General features: G+C 40.0%; 1 protein-coding gene across 1 annotated transcript; it reads left to right on the forward strand.

Moving 5' to 3' along the window:
* Positions 1-8362: 8362 nt before the first annotated feature.
* LOC141165193 (protein kinase C delta type-like) lies at positions 8363-19477 on the forward strand. Its single transcript, XM_073650826.1, has 3 exons — positions 8363-8489; positions 10601-10870; positions 18671-19477. Exons 1-3 carry the CDS (start codon positions 8430-8432, stop codon positions 18791-18793), a joined length of 453 nt encoding a protein of 150 aa, XP_073506927.1. The 5' UTR covers positions 8363-8429; the 3' UTR covers positions 18794-19477.
* Positions 19478-23000: the final 3523 nt, after the last annotated feature.

A 23000-nucleotide genomic window follows, 5' to 3' on the forward strand; every position in this document is an offset into this window, starting at 1 on the left:
GAAAGATGTACTACTTTTTCTGATGCTAAAAATGAGAGGGTGTTTAAAATTCTGTGTTCCATCACATGTACCACAACAGCAGTTATCTATTGTGCAGTTTGCCATTGTAAACTGAAATACTTCGGTCTAACATCACGTGAATTTAGACGGAGAGTCAGAGAACACGTACTTGACATTAGGGCAGCTTAAACTGTAACTGAGAGACACTTAAAACTTTGCCCAAGCACTTTAGGTTGTACCATCAAAGCAACGCTTCACTTTAACGTGTGAGGGGCATAGATTATGTTACTCTTAACTCTAGGGGAGAAAATATTAAGAAACACTTGGCCCAGATTGAAGCCAAATGGATTTTTAGATTGAACATGTTAGCTTCCCATGGTCTAAATGAACAAATCTCGTTAAGTACTTTTTTTTTTAATGTGATTTAGGTTGTATATGTGTGTGCACATGTGTATACGTATATATGTATGTGGATGTACATATGGGTAGGCATATATATATTTATTTATTTGTTTTTAATTTTTTCTCTTTTGTTTCCCTCATTTTAGTCTCTAATTTATGGCTTCCAATCAGACAATAAACATTTATTCTCATCATCAATCAACTTTTATCGCCTTTATTGTGTGACACACAATATATTTATGTGTATATATATATATATGGTGTATTTAATGACTACTATTTTTATATTGGTTTCTTTTTAGATAGCATCATCCAGTTTGGTTTTGCACTTTATTGCATGGTTTTATTCCATGCATCTTCTTTTTTGGTCTCACATGGTTTGGGGTATTCCAATGGTACCTTGGTATGTCCCACACCTTTATTTTATATATATATATATATATATATATATATATATATATATATATATATATATATATTTTTTTTTATATATATATATATACATATAAAAGTTATTTTTTCACTCCTTTCAATGTTTGTCACTGTCTTATTAATTATTGCTATTTATTTATTCACTTTGTATCAAGATTCATATATATATATATATTTCTTCATGATATATATTAATTTTTACACATAGTTATATATACAGTACAGTACAGACCAAAAGTTTGGACACACCTTCTCATTTAAAGATTTTTCTGTATTTTCATGACTATGAAAATTGTACATTCACACTGAAGGCATCAAAACTATGAATTAACACATGTGGAATTATATACTTAACAAAAAAGTGTGAAACAACTGAAAATATGTCTTATATTCTAGGTTCTTCAAAGTAGCCACCTTTTGCTTTGATGACTGCTTTGCACACTCTTGGCATTCTCTTGATGAGCTTCAAGAGGTAGTCACCGGAAATGGTTTTCACTTCACAGGTGTGCCCTGTCAGGTTTAATAAGTGGGATTTCTTGCCTTATGAATGGGGTTGGGACCATCAGTTGTGTTGTGCCGAAGTCTGGTGGATACACAGCTGATAGTCCTACTGAATAGACTGTTAGAATTTGTATTATGGCAAGAAAAAAGCAGCTAAGTAAAGAAAAACGAGTGGCCATCATTACTTTAAGAAATGAAGGTCAGTCAGTGCGAAAAATTGGGAAAACTTTGAAAGTGTCCCCAAGTGCAGTTGCAAAAACTATCAAGCGCTACAAAGAAACTAGCTCACATGAGGACTGCCCCAGGAAAAGAAGACCAAGAGTCACCTCTGCTTCTGAGGATAAGTTTATCCGAGTCACCAGCCTCAGAAATCGCAGGTTAACAGCAGCTCAGATTAGAGACCAGGTCAATGTCACACAGAGTTACAGCAGCAGACACATCTCTTCAACAACTGTTAAGAGGAGACTTTGTGCAGCAGGCCTTCATGGTAAAATAGCTGCTAAGAAACCACTGCTAAGGACAGGCAACAAGCAGAAGAGACTTGTTTGGGCTAAAGAACACAAGGAATGGACATTAGACAAGTGGAAATCTGTGCTTTGGTCTGATGAGTCCAAATTTGAGATCTTTGGTTCCAACCACCGAGTCTTTGTGCGACGCAGAAAAGGTGAACGGATGGACTGTACATGCCTGGTTCCCACCGTGAAGCATGGAGGAGGAGGTGTGATGGTGTGGGGGTGCTTTGCTGGTGATACTGTTGGGGATTTATTCAAAATTGAAGGCATACTGAACCAGCATGGCTACCACAGCATCTTGCAGCGTCATGCTATTCCATCTGGTTTGCATTTAGTTGGACCATCATTTATTTTTCAACAGGACAATGACCCCAAACACACCTCCAGGCTGTGTAAGGGCTATTTGACTAAGAAGGAGAGTGATGGGGTGCTACGCCAGATGACCTGGCCTCCACAGTCACCAGACCTGAACCCAATCGAGATGGTTTGGGGTGAGCTGGACCACAGAGTGAAGGCAAAAGGGCCAACAAGTGCTAAGCATCTCTGGGAACTCCTTCAAGATTGCTGGAAGACCATTTCCGGTGACTACCTCTTGAAGCTCATCAAGAGAATGCCAAGAGTGTGCAAAGCAGTGATCAAAGCAAAAGGTGGCTACTTTGAAGAACCTAGAATATAAGAAATATTTTCCGTTGTTTCACACTTTTTTGTTAACTATATAATTCCACATGTGTTAATTCATAGTTTTGATGCCTTCAGTGTGAATGTACAATTTTCATAGTCATGAAAATACAGAAAAATCTTTAAATTAGAAGTTGTGTCCAAACTTTTGGTCTGTACTGTATATGTGTGTTTGTGTGTTTATTTAGTACACATTTTATTCCGTACTTGTTTATTCTTATTTTTCCCATTAATCATACCTGGTTTCTTATTATGATATGCACCTTCCATTGTGAGCGGTGCTCTCCTCTCTGTGGTTCCCTGGGTCCTGACTCACCCATTGGCAGGTTCGGAGCTTGCGTTCCATGAGTGAGATGCATGTGTCCATGATGGTAACGTTATGCAATTTGTATGTGCGTTCCAGGTCTGGCACGCATACCGCATCCTTTTAAAGCCACGCCTCCTATACACGTCACTTTCGGTCCCGAGTGTATGAGCTCGGAACTGGTTTTACATCATCTCATTTGGTTGTGTTCCAGCTCAGACTGCGCGCCGCAGGTAGCGCCACTTCCTGTTTTCTGGGAGGCGCACTAGTGGCATGCGGCCCACGCTGGAACGCACGTCTTTATCACATGTGGGTATGCTGAGTTTAATTCACCACCAATGACACAGGGGTTTATGGAGTGTATGCTTGAATGTTGGCCAATGAATGCTGTTGTTTGATTTACGCTTTGATGAGCAAATTTATTGATTGGACGATGAGATATATATATATAAACATTCCTAGTGGTACCTTCCCCATACTCCTTGAAAAAGCCGTCCGGCGAAACGGCGTTGGAGGTGTTGGGGCCCTGACTACATGGTATTTATTCATTTATTTATTTCCTTTGTCAGCATGTTTATATTTATATTTATTTCTATCTGTCACCTATATCTTTAGCACTTCTTTTGATGATATACTTATTTGGTATTTTACCATTGATTTATACATTATATCATTGAACTGCCATTATTATGTCATTTGTGTAATATTATATATGCTTTAAGGAAATTCATGTAGTCAGACATATGTTATACCCCACTATTCCTCTCGGAAATTCATTGTTTTCCCTGAGGTCTCTTCTATTTATTATCCCATGTTTTCAGTTTTTTATCATGTATCAATAAAAATTATATTTTTTAATATCATAATGGTGTTCGTCCAGATTTTTTGAGCTGGTAGTAAACTGGTTAAACAGTTGGACTATTGATGGCAAGTAATCTTTATATATGGAAAAAAAACTGCTGTAGTCAATTTCTAAAAAGGAGTCTGCCAGCAGGTTTGTCTGCAAATTTTAATTTTTAGCATCATCGTGACTGAGAAAATGTAGCTCTAATCAGGTGAATGTTGCTGCCGATTTCTGGCAAGTGAGTGCGAAATGCTCTTGGCATTCTGCAGTAAGCGCTTTACTACAACTCTGCTCTGGAGTGACAGTTGTAGCATCCTTCCACATGCCCATCCAGATACCCATTCAGATGGCTAGTGTTAGGGAACTCTCAGAAAGCATTTGTGGTTTGCACTGTGCACCAGATTAACAATAAACTGCTGCTAAAGCCCTACAGAGAGGTACAACAAGTTTAAACATCTTTTCAGGTCTGTCATCTAGAGTTGACAGCAGAATACTGTAGCACTTTGCTGTTTCCGTCAGTCCATAAATATTGAGTTGAAAATAGCAATGTGCATGTTTCACCATCACCCTATCAAATCCCTCTTCACTGGTCAACTGCAGGTGTCCTGTTCTAGTGATCATGAGGGTCTCAGAATACGATAGGTGATAAGAAAGAGTTGGGTGAATTTATTCAAGTGAAGATGAATTTTACAAAAATCAGTATTCTTTTCTATATTTTTTGTAGTTTGCTCCAAAGGAATTTAGCTAAATGGTCGCCACCATCTTGTTGAACTGTACAGGTACAACAAAAGGTTAAAAAGGAATGTCTCTGCTGCTCGTTGTCCCCCCTACGGTCCTCAACACCTCTACTTACAATCACCGTGCACTGAAACCGCAGGCTTCTTCACGCTAGGCTGGGAGTAGACCCTGGATGTCCATGTGTCTGGAAGTCCTGGTCTAAAGAGTTTGTCGTAAGGTCGTGGTGCATGTTGTAACATTATGACTTGTTTCTTGACTCTAGACCAGGACTTCCAGCTGCGAGTAGTCTCGGGATATTCCTTTGCATGTGCAGGGACATCCCAGGCCTAGTCACAGCCGTAAGTCCTGGCCTAGTGTGAAGATGACCGGGTTCCATCAGTGCACGATGGCAGTAAGGAGCAGGACCAAAGACCTTGTGGGGGACAGAGAGCAGGAAAGGTGAGAAGTGAGGTGAGTAGGAGGTTTTTGGATCTTTTTTTTCGACATCTTACCTTTACTATGCTTTAGGAGTCTTTCCATCCCCCAGTACCCCAGAGCTTAATAAAGGAAATAGAATTTGCTAAGAATAAATTCACTGTAAATCAAATGCCCATGCGATTTGTCTCTAGTAGTAAGTGTCATTATGGAAAAGCCCTGTAAATATTCAGAATGTTGAACCTAACCACATCCAAGTGTATAATGGAAATATCATCATTTTATGTCTTCTCCTTTTTAACAGACAAAACCATGTAAGATTGATCACATGAATACTAGGTTGCTTATTAATAAAATCCATTTACACAATTTATAAAATAAAGTACAAGCGTTACTTAGAACAGAAGATTTCCTCAGTCTGAATAATGTCCTGTAAATGTTAGATTTATTGTGATATTTGCCATTTTTCTCCCCTGATAGGATGCAGCGGTGTTCAGCCATCCAGATCCAGCACAATCTCTCATTCCATCAAGGAGAGATTATTGTTCCACCATGTGCTCGGCGTTGGAGGCTTTGGAAAGGTCCTGATGGCGGAAGATACTTTAACCCATCAAAAATTTGCTATTAAGATCATCAGCAAAAGCGCCCTGCTAGCCAGAGGTGATTGGCTGGATGTCATGGTGGAGAGGCGAGTTCTTCAGCTGGCATCTGGAAGCCCCTTCCTCGTCCACGCAGACTTCGGATTCCAGACCAAGGTATAATTGTGACTAGTGATGAGCCAGCATGTTTTATTAACCCTTTCGGCGAGCATGCTCAGGTGCTCCCCGAATATCTTCAGTGTGCTCGAGTGTTATGTTTGAGTCACTCTATGTGCAGTAAGAAACAGGCCTTCCTCACATGTCTTAAAGCTGTCAAACAGTCACAAATCATGCACACGGAGTGACTAAAGCATAACACCCGAGCATGTCGAAGATACTCAGAAAACACCAGAGCATGCTCGTAAATCTCGAGGGAATTTAGATTGTGAGCCCCAATGGGGACAGCGATGATAATGCATGTAAAGCGCTATGGGATACGTTGGCGCTATATAAAAATAAAGATTATTATTAAGATTATTATATAGAGGGTACAGAGGTGATATAGAGGATAAAGAGGTGATATATAGGGTCTTAATATTCAGGACAAAATGGCTCTGTATAGTCTTGAGGCTGAGCTGAAATACCAGGCGCAGCTGATGTGCAACAACACTTTTCTTTGGAAGAAAAGCAAGTCTTTTTCCTAACCTGAATGACCCCTTTAACCCCATAAAGAAGCAGCAGAGGCTGTAAGAGAGCAGCAATTTTCATTTAGTTCCTTCTTCTCCGCAGTGTAAAAGCTGTGACTTTTCTTTTCTTCTGTCACTATAGCTGTTTGAAGGTCTAGATTAAATTTTGCATGAAGTGCTGTATTTTTTTAATTGCACCATTTTAGAATACATATATTATATTGGATAACATTTATTCATTTTTTGGGTTGAATTTAAAAAAAATAGCAAGTTTACTATTGCTTTGGAGGATTTATGGCACTTACATAATAAGTTAACTTTATTCCAGAGGTCTTTATGATTATGGCAAAACCAGATTTATATCATTTTTAGTTTTGCTACTTTAGCATTTTTTGTGTTGCTGTTTTACAAGACTCATTACTTTTTTGGTGTTATTATTAACATAGCGTTTTTTTTCTGCAAAGACTGCACTTTACATTGGTATTATTTGGGAGTACACAAGACTTGATAACTATCTTTTATTCCACTTTTTGGGAAGTGTGTTGCACAGAAAACAGCTACTGTAAAGCTGCCCTATAAAAACAGAAAGATAACATCATGGTCTTGATTCATCATTTTCTTTGCATGTTTTTTTGTCTGGTTTTGAGTGTTTTGCATCTTTTTTTGTTTGCACCCAATTCATTATTCTATTTACGTCTATTTTATATGAGCTCATCTGCTTTTTTCCATTTTGTGGGCAGAGTTTAGTGATTCCAGATGTTTTCATGTGATTCATCAATTGTGATTCTTTTAAAAGTTGCAAATATGACGCAAACTTCATTCCAGTCCCCTTTGATGTACATTAGCTGAAACAAGAATTTCTAAATCTATTAATATATTATATATCATTGTTTAGAATTTTACGGGTCACAGAAGTTAAACCATATTTTTTATTGAGTGACTTCTTAGCAATATGCTTTAACTTTCTTGGATGGAAAAACCCTTCAAGTATTGAAATGTGTATTTGTCTTACTGTAAAATAAATGCAAATGTTTCATGTTACAGATGAATGTTTTCCTTGGTATGGAATACATGAGCTGCGGGGACTTTTACCAACTTCTATGCAGGAAGGGGCCGCTTGACATCACCAGTGCCAGGTAATGTGTTCAAGGAGTTGTCCGGTCTCAGAAGAAAAATCAGCAGTCACTCTACAAGACAAAGCGCATACAGTCACGATACAGTCACGATTTCCCTGTATTCCCTGTACAGGTGGGCGATCCTGTGATCACGTGTACAATTTGCATACTTGTGGTCACGTGCCGACTAGTCTCACCCGGCTTCTTTCAATAGGAGAGAATTGAGAGATGTTCAGAAGAATAGTCGGCAAATATTCGCAAGTATGTAATTATAATACATGTATTCCCGAGACTACAATAGTGACAGTATGCGCTTTTTACAGCGTCATGATTTGGCAGTCACATAGAGTGACTGCAGACTTTTCTTCTGAGACCAGATAACCCCTTTAAAAAAACCTCTAAGCTACGTTGTATATAAAAGAGCAGTTAGATACTGAAAGTCGCAGTGTTACTTCCACTCCTGACATGTCGGGTCCTGAGAGTCTCTCTACTTCTGAATGTGGAAATACTTTATAACAGTCTCTTCAGGAGCTCAGATTCAGTCTGATTGTTGGGTAAAGTAACTGAAATGAAAATGCTTAGTGTAATGATAGAAAATGGTCCTATGATGGAATAATATAGAATAATGCTCCTATTGACTAATATGAATTCCCAAGTTTACTCTCTATGGGATCTGATACTTATTCATTTTCTCTTTGTCAGATTCTATGCCGCCGAACTAGTGTGTGGGATCCAGTTCCTCCATTCTAAGGGCATCATCCACAGGTAATGTAGTCAGTGTGAGGCTGGGTCACACCAGCGTATATTCTCTCATCTAAGAGAATCCAGATGATTATGCAAATCACACTTTGATTAAACCAGGAATAGAATTTGATCAGAGTGTTATCATAGTGTGATCCAATTTTTTCGGGTGAGGAGAAGATGGAAAAAAGAATTTCTCCATCAGTCCTCTCTTGCATCACTGTCAGGAAGCTGCAGCTGAGCGGCCGTCACATGTAACACAGTGATCCCTACAGTGGTACAGGGCATATAGAAAAGGAGTTATCTCAGAGGAAAGTACAGCAGTATGGGGAAATGTTTATTCACGTGTCGTGATATAGGAAGAACACTTACTTTATACTTAGGTTACTTTTATTTTTCTTACAGAGACCTGAAGCCCCAGAACATCCTGGTGACTGATAGGGGCCACATTAAGATCACGGATTTCGGTCTTGCACTTGAGAACATGCACGGAGACCGGACAGCCACCAGTTTCGCTGGGACCATGGGTTACATTGCTCCTGAGGTGAGAATAGAATTTTTTTATTTAAAAGTTTTTTTCGGGGGCACTTCACATTGATGAGCTTTATTTATACCAGTTAATCAATATAAAACTATTGAGGGTCCGATCACACTGATTAGCTGCTCTTAACTCTGGCTGCAACCTGATGTAAACAGAGCAGAACATTGAACATTGTACTGTTTAGTGGTCTGTGCCGAGATCTGCAGATCTGCCAGTGTTTATTTCAACAGACGCAAATCTGTAGTATCAGCAGCCGCCACTAACCAGTGAATGGATCTGTGATGTCTGTTTATTGGTTATATCCAACCACTGGCAGAGGAGATAACAGCTAATCAGTGGGACTGCCGGGCGTTGGCCCCCACCAATCTTATATTGATGACCTGTTCTGGTTATCAATATAAAAGTCCTGAAAAACACCTTTAAAGGATTTTCAATATATCACCAATCCCCAGAAAAGGTGAAAAATGTGTGAACTCTGGGTTCTTCACTGCTATGTACCCCACAATCACCAAATAGGAGGAGCAGAGTCTCCTATTCCTCCATTTATTACATCTATTAGATAAAAAGTATCAAGTACATCAGACTAAGCTTCTCTGAGTATATTAGACAAGGCCAGCCGCCACCTCACTACAGCCATAATGTCACAGAAAGCTGCTTAACCCCTTCATGAATTATGACGTACATGTCGGTCATATGTCGTGTCCCTGCCTTGGATGTCAGCTCGCACGCCGAGCCATCATGGGCCTTTAACAGCTGTGGGTGTAACACTGCTTCCCCTGCGGCCATTACCCTGTTAAATCTTGCTGTCAATTTCTGACAGGGGAATTTAACATGTGCCGGCAGGGGGGTGCATTTTTCCACATGCTCATCGGCGTGCCTGTGACATGATCACAGGGCGCTGATGGGTTACCATGACAGTCGGGGGTCTGCTGAAGATCTCCGTGCTTGTCATGACAGTACTCCTGTGAAAGCCAGCGTTTAGCTGCCATTCATAGGAGATTATGATTTTAGCTATACATAGCAGTGCATCAGTCATCAGACAGTCACAGATTCAATTCCCCTGAAAAGACTAATAAATACAGTAAAAAGTTAAAAAAATGTTTTTAAAAATATGAGGAAAATAAAAAAACACTAGTTCAAATCACCCCCATTTTCCCCATTAAAAATAAAACAATTAAAAAAAATACACATATTTTGGTATCGCTGTGTTCATAAAAGTCCAATCAATCAAAATATAAAATAAATTAATCTAATCAGTAAATGGCGTACTGAGGAAAAAAATCAAAATGCCAGAATTACATTGTTTTGGCTGCAGCAATATTGTAATAAAATGCAATAAGAGGTGATCAAAACATTGTATCTACCCAAAATGCTATCAATAAAAAAGTCACTCAGAACGCAAAAAATAATCCATTACAGCACAATATGCTGAAAATTGAAAGTGTTACAGGTCTCAGAAAATGGCGATAGAAGCAAAGGGGTTTCTTTTTACAAGTTTCTCAAAAAAATTTCACCACTTAAATAATAAAAAAAACTATACATGTTTGGTATCTGCGTAATTGTACCGACCTGGATAATCATATTGCCAGGTCAGTTTTACCGTATAATGAACTTGGAAAATAAAAAAAATAGTGAAATTGCACTTTTTTTTTGCAATTTCAAAGCGCTTGGAATTGTTTTACCCAGTGCATCATATGATAAAATGAATGGTGTCATTCAAAAGTACAACTTGTCGTGCAAAAAGTAAGCCCTCATACGGTTATGTAGATGGAAAAGTAAAAAAAGTTATGGCTCTTGGAAGAAGGAGAGGAAAAAATGAAAACAAAAAAAAATTAAACTCGCCCGGGGGTGAAGAGGTTAAAGTTTGAGCCGGTAACACACTGAGCTGAGCGTTGTTTGCGCCGTCACAATCATATATATTACATTCGTTCTGATTTTTAATATCCTATATTAATTTAAATTTATGGAGTGTATTTATGAAAGATCCCTTTTATCTCCCGATTATGTAGTAAGACTTACTGTCATTTACTATATAATCACATAACAATATGAGTGACATATAAGTACGGTGACATACAAGAGGTAGCACTACTAATAATGCTTCTCTATGGCAGATCCTGGACATGAAGGAGTATAACGCCGGAGTAGACTGGTACTCGTTTGGTGTCATCTTAAACAAAATGCTTACCAGCGGGTGTGGCTACCATCCCTCAGTCTTTGAATATTTTTCCTCCGGCGCCAAAGACATCATTGAACAGCTCCTCCAGGAAGATCCTGTCCAGAGATTAGGAGTCAATAGTAACATCCGGGAACACCACTTCTTCCAGCGAATTGATTGGGTCTCAGTGGAAGCCCTTAGGATGGCCCCACCATACATCCCTGTAGTAAGTAAATGTACTGAATTGTCACATGGATCTGAATAAGATAGTTTCCCACAATCTTCTATGCTTTTGGCTCTGTGATACTTTATGTTTAACCCCTTAATAACATCTGACGTACTAATACGCGTCTGTGCCCTGGGACTTAAGAGCCAGACCCGTATTAGTACGTCATGGCGATCGCGCACGCACACAGGCTGTGCGGGCGCGATCGCCGCCGGGTGTCAGCTGATTGTCACAGCTGACACCCGGTACTATGTGCAGGGAGCGGTCCTGCACCGCTCCCAGCACATTAACCCCTGCGATGCTGCGATCGAAGTCGATCGCGGCATTGCGGGGGCAAGGGGAGGTGATCGGCGATACTCACCTCCTCTTCCGGCTTCCAGCGCAGTCTGCAAAGGCTTCCCGGGTGTTGCCATGACGACCCGATGTCGTCATGACAACATCCGGATGTCGTCATGACAACATCCGGGTCACCAGAGAGCAGGAAGATTGCTTGGGCATGCGCAGTGCATCTCCAAGCAATCTTCACACTGTGCACTTCTGACAGCCTTCCAGCGCAGTCTGCAAAGGCTTCCCGGGTGTTGCCATGACGACCCGATGTCGTCATGACAACATCCGGGTCACCAGAGAGCAGGAAGATTGCTTGGGCATGCGCAGTGCATCTCCAAGCAATCTTCACACTGTGCACTTCTGACAGCCTTCATGGCATAGGGATGGTGCTTCATTCCTGTGCCATGCAGGCGATCAGAAAGAAAAAAGTGAAAGTCCCAGAGTGGGACAAAGTAATAAAGTGTATAAACTGTGTGAAAGTGGAAAAAAAAAAAAAAATGTGCAAAAATATTATAAAAAAAAAATAATAATAATACACCAAAAATAAAAATATAATGTACCCATCAATAAATATTATTATAAAAAAAAAAAAAAAAAAAACAATAAAAGTACACATATTTGGTATCGCCGCGTCCGGAACAACCTGACCTATAAAACTGTCCCACTAGTTAACCCCTTCAGTGAACACGGTAAAAAAAAAAAAAAAAAACGAAGCAAAAAACAATGCTTTATCACCATACCGCCAAACAAAAAGTGGAATAACACGCGATAAAAAAGACGCATATAAATAAAAATGATACCGCTGAAAACGTCATCTCGTCCCGCAAAAAACAAGCTGCCATACAGCTCCATCAGCCGAAAAATAAAAAAGTTATAGCTCTCAGAATAAAGCTATGCTAAAAAATATTTTTTTCTATAAAATAGCTTTTATTGTGTATAAGCGCCAAAACATAGAAAAATGATACAAATGTGGTACCGCTGTAAACGTACTGACCCGAAGAATAAAGCTACCTCATCAATTTTACCACACGCGGAACAGAATAAAAAAAATAAAAATAAAAAATTCCTGAATTGTTGGTTTTTGTTTATTCTGCCTCCCAAAAATCGGAATAGAAAGCGATCAAAAAATGTCACGTGCCTGAAAATGGCACCAATAACAACGTCAAGTCATCCCGCAAAAAACGAGCCGTCACATGACTGTCTGCCAAAATCTGGAAAAATTATAGCTCTCAAAATATGGCGATGCAAAAACTAGATTTTGCAAAAAATGCATCTTTTAGTGTGTGACAGCTGTTAGTCATAAAAACCCCATATGATTCTGGCATTGCTGTAATCACACCGACTCGAAGAATAAAGTCGTCTAATCACTTATACCGCACAAGGAACGGCGTCAAAAATAAACTCTTGGGTTAGGATTGGGCTAGGGTTGGGGCTGGATTTGGGGCTAGGGTTGTGCTGGGGCTAGGGTTGTGCTGGGGCTAGGGTTGTGCTGGGGCTAGGGTTGTGCTAGGGCTAGGGTTGTGCTAGGGCTAGGGTTGTGCTAGGGTTAGGGCTGGGGTTGGGATTTTTTTCAAAAGTAAGAAAAAAAGATGACGATATGGCGACTAGTGTTGAGAGCAAGTGCTCGCTACTTGAGTTTGCATCGGGTGCTCTGGTATGCATTGAGTATCGTGGGTATTTGAGTGACATGCTCGAGTCTCTGCCCCATATGCTTCGCGGCCAAAAAACTTTACGGGGATTGCCTGCCATGCACGAGCGATCCCCGCAGGTTTTTTTTTGGGTGTCTAATAACCGTGAAACATGCGGAGCAGGGACTCGAGCATGTCACTCGAGCACACGCTGTACATGGTGCATACCTGAGTACCCGATGCAAACTCAAGTAGCGAGCACTTGCGCTCAAGAATAATGACAACTTATTCAATATGATGACCTAATGTAAACAAATTCTGTGCCGTACCTCTGGGTTCAAAATGTTCACTATACACCTTAATAAAATCCTTGAGGGGTATAGTTTCCAAAATGGGGACACTTGTGGGGGAGCTCCACTGTTTAGGCACATCACGGGCTCTCCAAACGCGACATGGTGTCTGCTAACAAATTGAATGGAAAATCGGCTCAAATTGTTAGCGGACGCCATGTTGCGTTTGGAGAGCCCCTGTGTACCCAAACATTGGAGCTCCCCCACAAGTGACCCCACTTTGGAAACTAGACCCCCCAAGGCACCTATCTAGATGCATAGTGAGCACTTGGAACCCCCAGGTGCTTCACAAATTGATTCGTAAAAATGAAAAAGTGAAAAAAAAAACACTTTTTCATTTTTATGAATCAATTTATGAAGCACCTGGGGTTCCAAGTGCTCACTATGAATCTAGATAGGTGCCTTGGGGGGTCTAGTTTCCAAAATGGGGTCACTTGTGGGGGAGCTCCAATGTTTGGGCACACAGGGACTCTCCAAATGCAACATGATATCCGCTAACAAATTGTCGGCTCAATTTGTTAGCGGATATCATGTTGCATTTGGAGAGTCCCTGTGTGCCCAAACATTGGAGCTCCCCCACAAGTGACCCCATTTTGGAAACTAGACCCCCCAAGTCACCTATCTAGATGCATAGTGAGCACTTGGAACCCCAGGTGTTTCACAAATTGATTCATAAAAATGAAAAAGTGTTTTTTTTTTCACTTTTTCATTTTTACGAATCAATTTGTGAAGCACCTGGGGGTTCCAAGTGCTCACTATGCATCTAGAAAGGTGCCTTGGGGGGTCTAGTTTCCAAAATGGGGTCACTTCTGGGGGAGCTCCAAAGTTTGGGCACAGAGGGGCTCTCCAAACGCAATGTGGTGTCCGCTAACAATTTGAGCCGATTTTCCATTCAATTTGTTAGCGGATACCATGTTGCATTTAGAGAGTCCCTGTGTGCCCAAACATTGGAGCTCCCCCACAAGTGACCCCATTTTGGAAACTAGACCCCCCAAGGCACCTATCTAGATGCATAGTGAGCACTTGGAACCCCTAGGTGCTTCACAAATTGATTCGTAAAAATGAAAAAGTGTTTTTTTTTTTCACTTTTTCATTTTTACAAATCAATTTGTGAAGCACCTGGGGGTTACAAGTGCTCATTATGCATCTAGAAAGGTGCCTTGGGGGGTCTAGTTTCCAAAATGGGGTCACTTGTGGGGGAGCTCCAAAGTTTGGGCACAGAGGGGCTCTCCAAACGCAATGTGGTGTCCGCTAACAATTTGAGCCGATTTTCCATTCAATTTGTTAGCGGATACCATGTTGCATTTAGAGAGTCCCTGTGTGCCCAAACATTGGAGCTCCCCCACAAGTGACCCCATTTTGGAAACTAGACCCCCCAAGGCACCTATCTAGATGCATAGTGAGCACTTGGAACTCCTAGGTGCTTCACAAATTGATTCGTAAAAATGAAAAAGTGTTTTTTTTTTCACTTTTTCATTTTTACGAATCAATTTGTGAAGCATCCGGGGGTTACAAGTGCTCACTATGCATCTAGAAAGGTGCCTTGGGGGGTCTAGTTTCCAAAATGGGGTCACTTGTGGGGGAGCTCCAAAGTTTGGGCACAGAGGGGCTCTCCAAACGCAATGTGGTGTCCGCTAACAATTTGAGCCGATTTTCCATTCAATTTGTTAGCGGATACCATGTTGTATTTAGAGAGTCCCTGTGTGTCCAAACATTGGAGCTCCCCCACAAGTGACCCCATTTTGGAAACTAGACCCCCCAAGGCACCTATCTAGATGCATAGTGAGCACTTGGAACCCCTAGGTGCTTCACAAATTGATTCGTAAAAATGAAAAAGTGTTTTGTCGGCTCAATTTGTTAGCGGATATCATGTTGCATTTGGAGAGTCCCTGTGTGCCCAAACATTGGAGCTCCCCCACAAGTGACCCCATTTTGGAAACTAGACCCCCCAAGGCACCTATCTAGATGCATAGTGAGCACTTGGAACCCCAGGTGTTTCACAAATTGATTCATAAAAATGAAAAAGTGTTTTTTTTTCACTTTTTCATTTTTACGAATCAATTTGTGAAGCACCTGGGGGTTCCAAGTGCTCACTATGCATCTAGAAAGGTGCCTTGGGGGGTCTAGTTTCCAAAATGGGGTCACTTCTGGGGGAGCTCCAAAGTTTGGGCACAGAGGGGCTCTCCAAACGCAATGTGGTGTCCGCTAACAATTTGAGCCGATTTTCCATTCAATTTGTTAGCGGATACCATGTTGCATTTAGAGAGTCCCTGTGTGCCCAAACATTGGAGCTCCCCCACAAGTGACCCCATTTTGGAAACTAGACCCCCCAAGGCACCTATCTAGATGCATAGTGAGCACTTGGAACCCCTAGGTGCTTCACAAATTGATTCGTAAAAATGAAAAAGTGTTTTTTTTTTTCACTTTTTCATTTTTACGAATCAATTTGTGAAGCACCTGGGGGTTACAAGTGCTCACTATGCATCTAGAAAGGTGCCTTGGGGGGTCTAGTTTCCAAAATGGGGTCACTTGTGGGGGAGCTCCAAAGTTTGGGCACAGAGGGGCTCTCCAAACGCATGGTGGTGTCCGCTAACAATTTGAGCCGATTTTCCATTCAATTTGTTAGCGGATACCATGTTGCATTTAGAGAGTCCCTGTGTGCCCAAACATTGGAGCTCCCCCACAAGTGACCCCATTTTGGAAACTAGACCCCCCAAGGCACCTATCTAGATGCATAGTGAGCACTTGGAACTCCTAGGTGGTTCACAAATTGATTCGTAAAAATGAAAAAGTGTTTTTTTCACTTTTTCATTTTTACGAATCAATTTGTGAAGCATCCGGGGGTTACAAGTGCTCACTATGCATCTAGAAAGGTGCCTTGGGGGGTCTAGTTTCCAAAATGGGGTCACTTGTGGGGGAGCTCCAAAGTTTGGGCACAGAGGGGCTCTCCAAACGCAATGTGGTGTCCGCTAACAATTTGAGCCGATTTTCCATTCAATTTGTTAGCGGATACCATGTTGTATTTAGAGAGTCCCTGTGTGTCCAAACATTGGAGCTCCCCCACAAGTGACCCCATTTTGGAAACTAGACCCCCCAAGGCACCTATCTAAATGCATAGTGAGCACTTGGAACCCCTAGGTGCTTCACAAATTGATTCGTAAAAATGAAAAAGTGTTTTTTTTTTCACTTTTTCATTTTTACGAATCAATTTGTGAAGCATCCGGGGGTTCCAAGTGCTCACTATGCATCTAGAAAGGTGCCTTGGGGGGTCTAGTTTCCAAAATGGGGTCACTTGTGGGGGAGCTCCAATGTTTGGGCACACAGGGGCTCTCCAAACACAACATGGCGTCTGCTAATTATTCAAGCAAATTTTACAATCAAAAAGTCAAATGGCGCTCTTTCCCTTCCGAGCCCTGCCGTGCGCCCAAACAGTGTTTTTTCCCTAAATATTGGGTATCTGCGTGCCCAGGGGAAATTGCACAACAAATTTTGGGGTCCATTTTTTCTTGTTACCCCTGTGAAAATAAAAAAAATTGGGTCTAAAGTAACATTTTTGTGAAAAAAGTTAAATGTTCATTTTTTTCTTCCACATTCAAAAAATTCCTGTGAAGCACCTGAAGGGTTAATAAGTTCTTGAATGTGGTTTTGAGCACCTTGAGGGGTGCAGTTTTTAGAATGGTGTCACTTTTGGGTATTTTCTGTCAAAAAGACCTCTCCAAGTGACTTCAAATGTGATGTGGTCCCTAAAAAAATGGTTTTGTAAATTTTGTTGGAAAAATGAGAAATCGCTGGTCAACTTTTAACCCTTATAGCTCCCTAACAAAAAAAAATTTTGGTTCCAAAATTGTGCTGATGTAAAGTAGACATGTGGGAAATGTTATTTATTAACTCTTTTGTGTGACATATCGCTCTGATTTCAGGGCTTAAAAATTCAAATTTTGAAAATTGCAAAATTTTCTAAATTTTCGCCAAATTTCTGTTTTTTTCACAAATAAACGCAAGTGATATCGAAGAAATTTTTCCACAATCATGAAGTACAATATGTCACGAAAAAAAATCTCAAAATCAGGGGGATCCGTTGAAGCGTTCCAGAGTAATTACCTCATAAAGTGACAGTGGTCAGAATTGTAAAAATTGGCCCGGTCATTAACGTGCAAACCACCCGCGGGGCTTAAGGGGTTAATGTCAGGGTTGGAAAATAATTTGGATGGCGTTAATCTTTACATTAATATTATAGACAATCAGGCTGGTTGTACAATTTAATTTATTACCGGTGAATGTCTAGTCTGTCGTATTGTACTTTGCAGGCTATATGCAGTTAGCTAGTTATATATTCTGTCAGGTGCAAGCCATTTAATATGGTAAAGCATTGCATAGGCATCTGTGGCTGGAGCTAGAGAAGATGACCCTTGGCTAAAAAAAAATATAAATGAGCTCTTCATACGTACCAGTTCACAACATTTTGATAATTTTTCAGGCAGAAGATTATTTTACATTTTTTAATAATAATTCTCATTTTTGTAATCTCCACTGCTGATTTTGACCAGAAGAAAAATAAATAAAAAAATATGAATCAATTTTGTAAAAAAACAGAACTGTTGGAGAATTCGGAAAGAGTCTGTTAACAGGTCAAAATGTTCAGAGTTGAAGTGATACAGGTGCTTCTCACAAATTTAGAATATCATCAAAAATGTAATTTATTTCATTTCAGTTCTTCAATACAAAAAGTGAAACTCATATATTATACAGAGTCATTACAAACAGGGTGATTTATTTCAAGTGTTTATTTCTGTTAATGTTGATGATTATGGCGTACAGCCAATGAAAACACAGAAGTCATTATCTCAGTAAATTAAAATACTTTATAACAGCAGCTTGAAAACGGTTTTTAAAATCCGAAAAGTTGGCCTACTGAAATGTATGTTCAGTAAATGCACTCAATACTTGGTCGGGGCTCCTTTTGCATCAATTACTGCATCAAAGTGGCACTGCTGAGGTGTTATGGAAGCCCAGGTTGCTTTGATAGCAAAATAGGAAATTTTAGAGCACGCCATGCTTCCTTCTGCTGACTGATTAATTATTAATAAAAATGAATTTTAATAGAATTCTCATGATTGGCTATGAGAAATATTTGAAGGTTTAGTGAGACTAATATTTTATTAATTTTACTGCTGTTTCTATACAGATTGTACTTATTTGAAAAGTTTTAGTTCTATTCATACTTGAGCTATTGCATGTTACTTGTAAATAATTCTGCATCCAATGCATGATGAGACAGAAGTATGATTGGCCATAGAGATGATTAGTGGCACTGCAGCTCATTGAAGTGACTAAACCTGAGCTTCAATGCTTGTTGTGCTAGTTTTATCTCTAAGATATTATATTTACATTTGAAAATGTTCCTTTAATATTAAGCAATTTTTTTTCAATACTTCAAGTCAGTTTTGATTAGTCACCAAATTTACCATGACTTTTTCCTGCATCTTTTTCGATAGCCAACTAAGCCTAAACCCAGTTTCCGTGCTCATAAGCTTGACAAGATCCAAGCGGCAGAGGCTGCGCTATCAATGACACCAGAGGGCCAGGCCACGTTCAGAGGGTTTTCATTTGTCAACTAGAAAACTCTCAACAAGACACCAGCTCAATAATATCAGAGCAAGCTGTATACCTGAGCTTCCAGAAGATTGAAGACCAGAAGATCGGATGTCCACCATCAGGGACCTCCACATGGATAACTATAAGTGAAAAGCATAGGTAAAAGTAGGTAGGAAAGGATAAGTATTGATAAGAAAGTATAAGTATAGGTAAATATGAGTAAGAAAGCATACGTATAGATAAGTAATGGTAAGTGTAGGTACGAGAGGATAAATATTGGAAAAAAATATAAGTAAAAAAAAAAAGTATAGGTAGGAAAGGATAAATATAGGTAAAATCAATAAGTATAGGTAATAAAGTATAAGTTTAGATTAGACAGTATAGGTATAGGTAAATATAGGTAAAAAAGGATAAGTATAGATAAGTGTAGGTAAAAAAGGATAACTAGAGGTAAAAAAATTATAAGTATATGTATGAAAGAATAAGTATAGCGAAGTATAGGTAAAAAAGATAACAATAGGTAAGAAAGGAGAAGTATCTTTAAAATTCAATAAAAAAATATAAGTATAGTTAAAAACAAAGTATATTAACATTGAATTAAAATAGAACAAGCATAGGTAAGTAAGAATAACTGTTCTTAAGAATGCCCATTCCTGATAATCGACCAGTGTAGGTGCCCCCTTACTTAGACATACAGTAAGCTTTAAATAGTCTAGATATGAAGATAAGATAGAAATATAAGTATGCTATATGTATAAAATGTGTGACAGGGCCCCATCCAGAGCCGACACTGCAGTGAACCAGGGATTAGCCGATTGCCAGTACTTGGGGTCAGGAAGGAATTTTTCCCCACTCATGGGGTTGTTTTGCCTTCCTCTGGTTCACATCCTTTTTATGCAGTAAATCCTATTAATGGCACTGGATGATTAAATTAAACTAAATTTGATAATACATAATAATAAAAATGCATAAACTCTATTCATTGTGTCTGTGTCTTCTTTATATTCTGTTCTCTCTCCTGAGACTATTATTTTGATTTTGGACTGCTGTGGTGAATGTTACAAAAGACAAGGAATGAAGAGTTAATCCGTTTTTTTTTGCGGGGATTTGGATCACGTGATCTCGCTGCCGATTCTTTCCCATCAATGTCATAGTGATGATATGGCCATCTGTCATATGGCTTTCCAAGACTAATGTCACTGCCCCAATATGCACCACATCATCAATCACATGTTGTACATGGGATAGGGAGAACATCATCAGCTACTGCTTTGTAACCCAAGTTTAAAACACGGAGAAAACATGGAGTAATTTAGTTAGAAAAACAATCTTTATTAATTACATCAAAGACTACATAATCAAATCACAGCATTTAAAAATAGGGATACACGGGGTCAAGGGATAGCAGCACAGAACGGCTTATGAGCCCCCACCCACACCATATTATATAAATTTGGGTGGTGGGGACTCCTAAGGTAAGGTGAATTCCAAATGAAAGAGAAGGGTCTGGGAACGAGCAGTCATTGATTATACACAGGACTGAGAACCGTCCATAATCACATATAACACCCACAGTCCAATAATTATAAAAGAAGCCTTACCAAAGGATGGGACACAATGCTAAAGTGCTGAATGCATTTAACCCATGGAAGAACCACCTCAACGCGCGTTTCGCCTGACACGATGTGACTTTCTCAAGAGGCTGAAGTAGCACCATGTGCAAGGACCTTAAATATGTAGATTCTGTGGTCATGTGACGCACCACATGACCAGCCAAGCTACAGTGATTTCCGCACGGCGGCGCATGCGCTGTAGGTATCCTGTCATGCGCGCGCGACCAAGCCGTCAAGCCCCCTGCGCATGCGCACCACGCACAGAGCAGGAGACAGCAGACAACAGGGCGCGCGCACGAGGGAAACCGACGGCGTGCATGCGCACAGCGTTAGTCAACGTGATGGTAATGAGGTAGGCAGAAAAGAGTGGGATTGGCATTTTTAAACATTGAGGTCAACATCCAAACTTTTTTTAACAAGTCATAAATAGCGCAGCATATAATGACAATTTATGTACCTCTCACAATAATACCACATTTCACAATTCCACTTTTAAATCACACTGCTCCATATCACATAAATATTAACACATTCTAAGCAGAGAATTTCCATCACAGGGGCTGAGGATGAGATGTCGAAACAAACACGACCACAGAAAGGTTCAACATAGAGGTATACAGCACATCATCACTAAAATAAGAGTGGAAAAAATAAAAAAAATTAAAAACAAGCCATAAAGGACTATAAGGTAAAAACATGATAAAATAAATCACATGGGATTACATAACAGAGAGAGCAGGAGAGTAGAGCCTAAAATCTTTTTAAGTTATAGAAACGCAGCAAAACTTAGAACCTCATTTAGTCCACGTGGGCTAACGGTGTCCAGATTCACTATCCATCTCGCCTCCCTTTGGGCAAGACGCTGTTTGATGTTACCACCTCGAGAACCGAGACGCACCACTTCTATACCACGTATCTGCAGTGTCTTGGGATCACAGTCGTGCATAGCCTTAAAGTGTCGTGGTAGCGTCTTCAGCTCCCGGGGATCGGTCACCGTCCTGGCCGCGCCAATGACCGCACGTGCTCACGCACCCTGCTCTGTAACCCAAGTGTAGTCTCCTCCACTAAAGTCCCTGCATGTCACAGATCATGGAGGACGGTCATATTCCATAGTCACTGTACTTACCCCACAGTAACTCCACACCGTGCACCATTTCAGTAGCCTCCAGCCCATCACATATGGAAAGGTGGACCTGGTGCAAGGGGATGTAATGGGAATAGAATATATTAGTGCAGCAAGAGATGTATTCACTAGATAGAGATGGAAAAAGGAGGTGTCATTGGCCTTACAGCACAAGGAGGTATAGTGGCAGGAGAAAGATGGTGGGAACGGGAAGCCACAATTTAAAGTTATAATTGCAGTAAGCTGAACTGGCAACATGACCCCAAACCTGAAAGCAAATGAGTGGCATGTGCCCAGGATAATGGTATCAGAAAATAACATCAAACCAAGAAAAAATGCATTGAAATAACTTCCAACACAAAAACGTTATAGGTTAAGATTTTTTCAACTCATAGAAAACCCCTTTAAACATTAAACAATCTAATAAAAGGGTATTTTCACCATAAATAGTTATTGCCTATCCACATGATATGTCATCACTGTCTGATAGATGCACTCCAATTTCCAATGAATAGAGAGATGGCCGTGCACATTCGTTGTCCTCTTCATTGATTTCCATGAGAATTACAGAAAAAAACAAAAGCAGGATAGGGAACACCCATTTCTGAAGAAAGATGTGGAGTACAAATGTGAGAACGGCATTTGTCAAACATTCATGGCATATTCTGTGGATGCAAATGTCTGAGATGGGAATACACCTTAGCAGTGGATCTGTTAGTAGCTTTCACATTATGCACTGCTAAACTTATCAATTATGTCTCTTAAATCTGATGAGACTGTTGTACTTACCATGAGAAGTGATGAGCGAGCACTAACATGCTAGGGTACTTGTTGTTCGAGTCGAGCACATTGGAATGCTCGAGTGCTCGGTCCGAGCAACAAGCCCAATGTAAGTCTATGGGAAACGCAAGGATTTTTCTGGCAGCCCCCCGGCGGTCTGCAAAGGGACTAAAAATTGCTCAAATCGATGTGAACAGTGCTCAAATGGCATGGAAACAGTATGGGTAAGACCCCTGGAATCATTTCTAACTCCCAGGTCACTGCTCTCAACAATGTTGTCAGAGGTATTACGCCACTTTTATGGATTCGCAATAAAACATGCAAAACCAAAACCAAAATGGATTTTCCTGGGAAATATATTAAAAAACATCCTTTCCAGGGTAATGACTTGTATATAAGGCAAAATACAGGTGCATCTCACTAAATTAAAATATCATTAAAAAGTTAATTTATTTCAGTTCTTCAATACAAAAAGTGAAACCCATATATTATATAGAGTCATTACAAACAGAGTGATCTATTTCAAGTGTTTATTTTTGTTAATGTTGATGATTATAGCTTACAACCAATGAAAACAGAAAAGTAAAAAAGAAAACACAATAATTGCTGGATTATAAGGACAGGCATATGGGATAATGTCTGATGGCCACGGTTTCAGGCAGTCTCCTAATAGTATGGTATTTGTCAGCGACCAAGTGTCAATTGCTTCAACAA

The sequence above is a fragment of the Phyllobates terribilis genome, unplaced genomic scaffold (assembly GCF_046119375.1).
Source record: "Phyllobates terribilis strain yellow unplaced genomic scaffold, ASM4611937v1 Scaffold_11__3_contigs__length_659146591, whole genome shotgun sequence".
NCBI lineage: Eukaryota > Metazoa > Chordata > Amphibia > Anura > Dendrobatidae > Phyllobates > Phyllobates terribilis.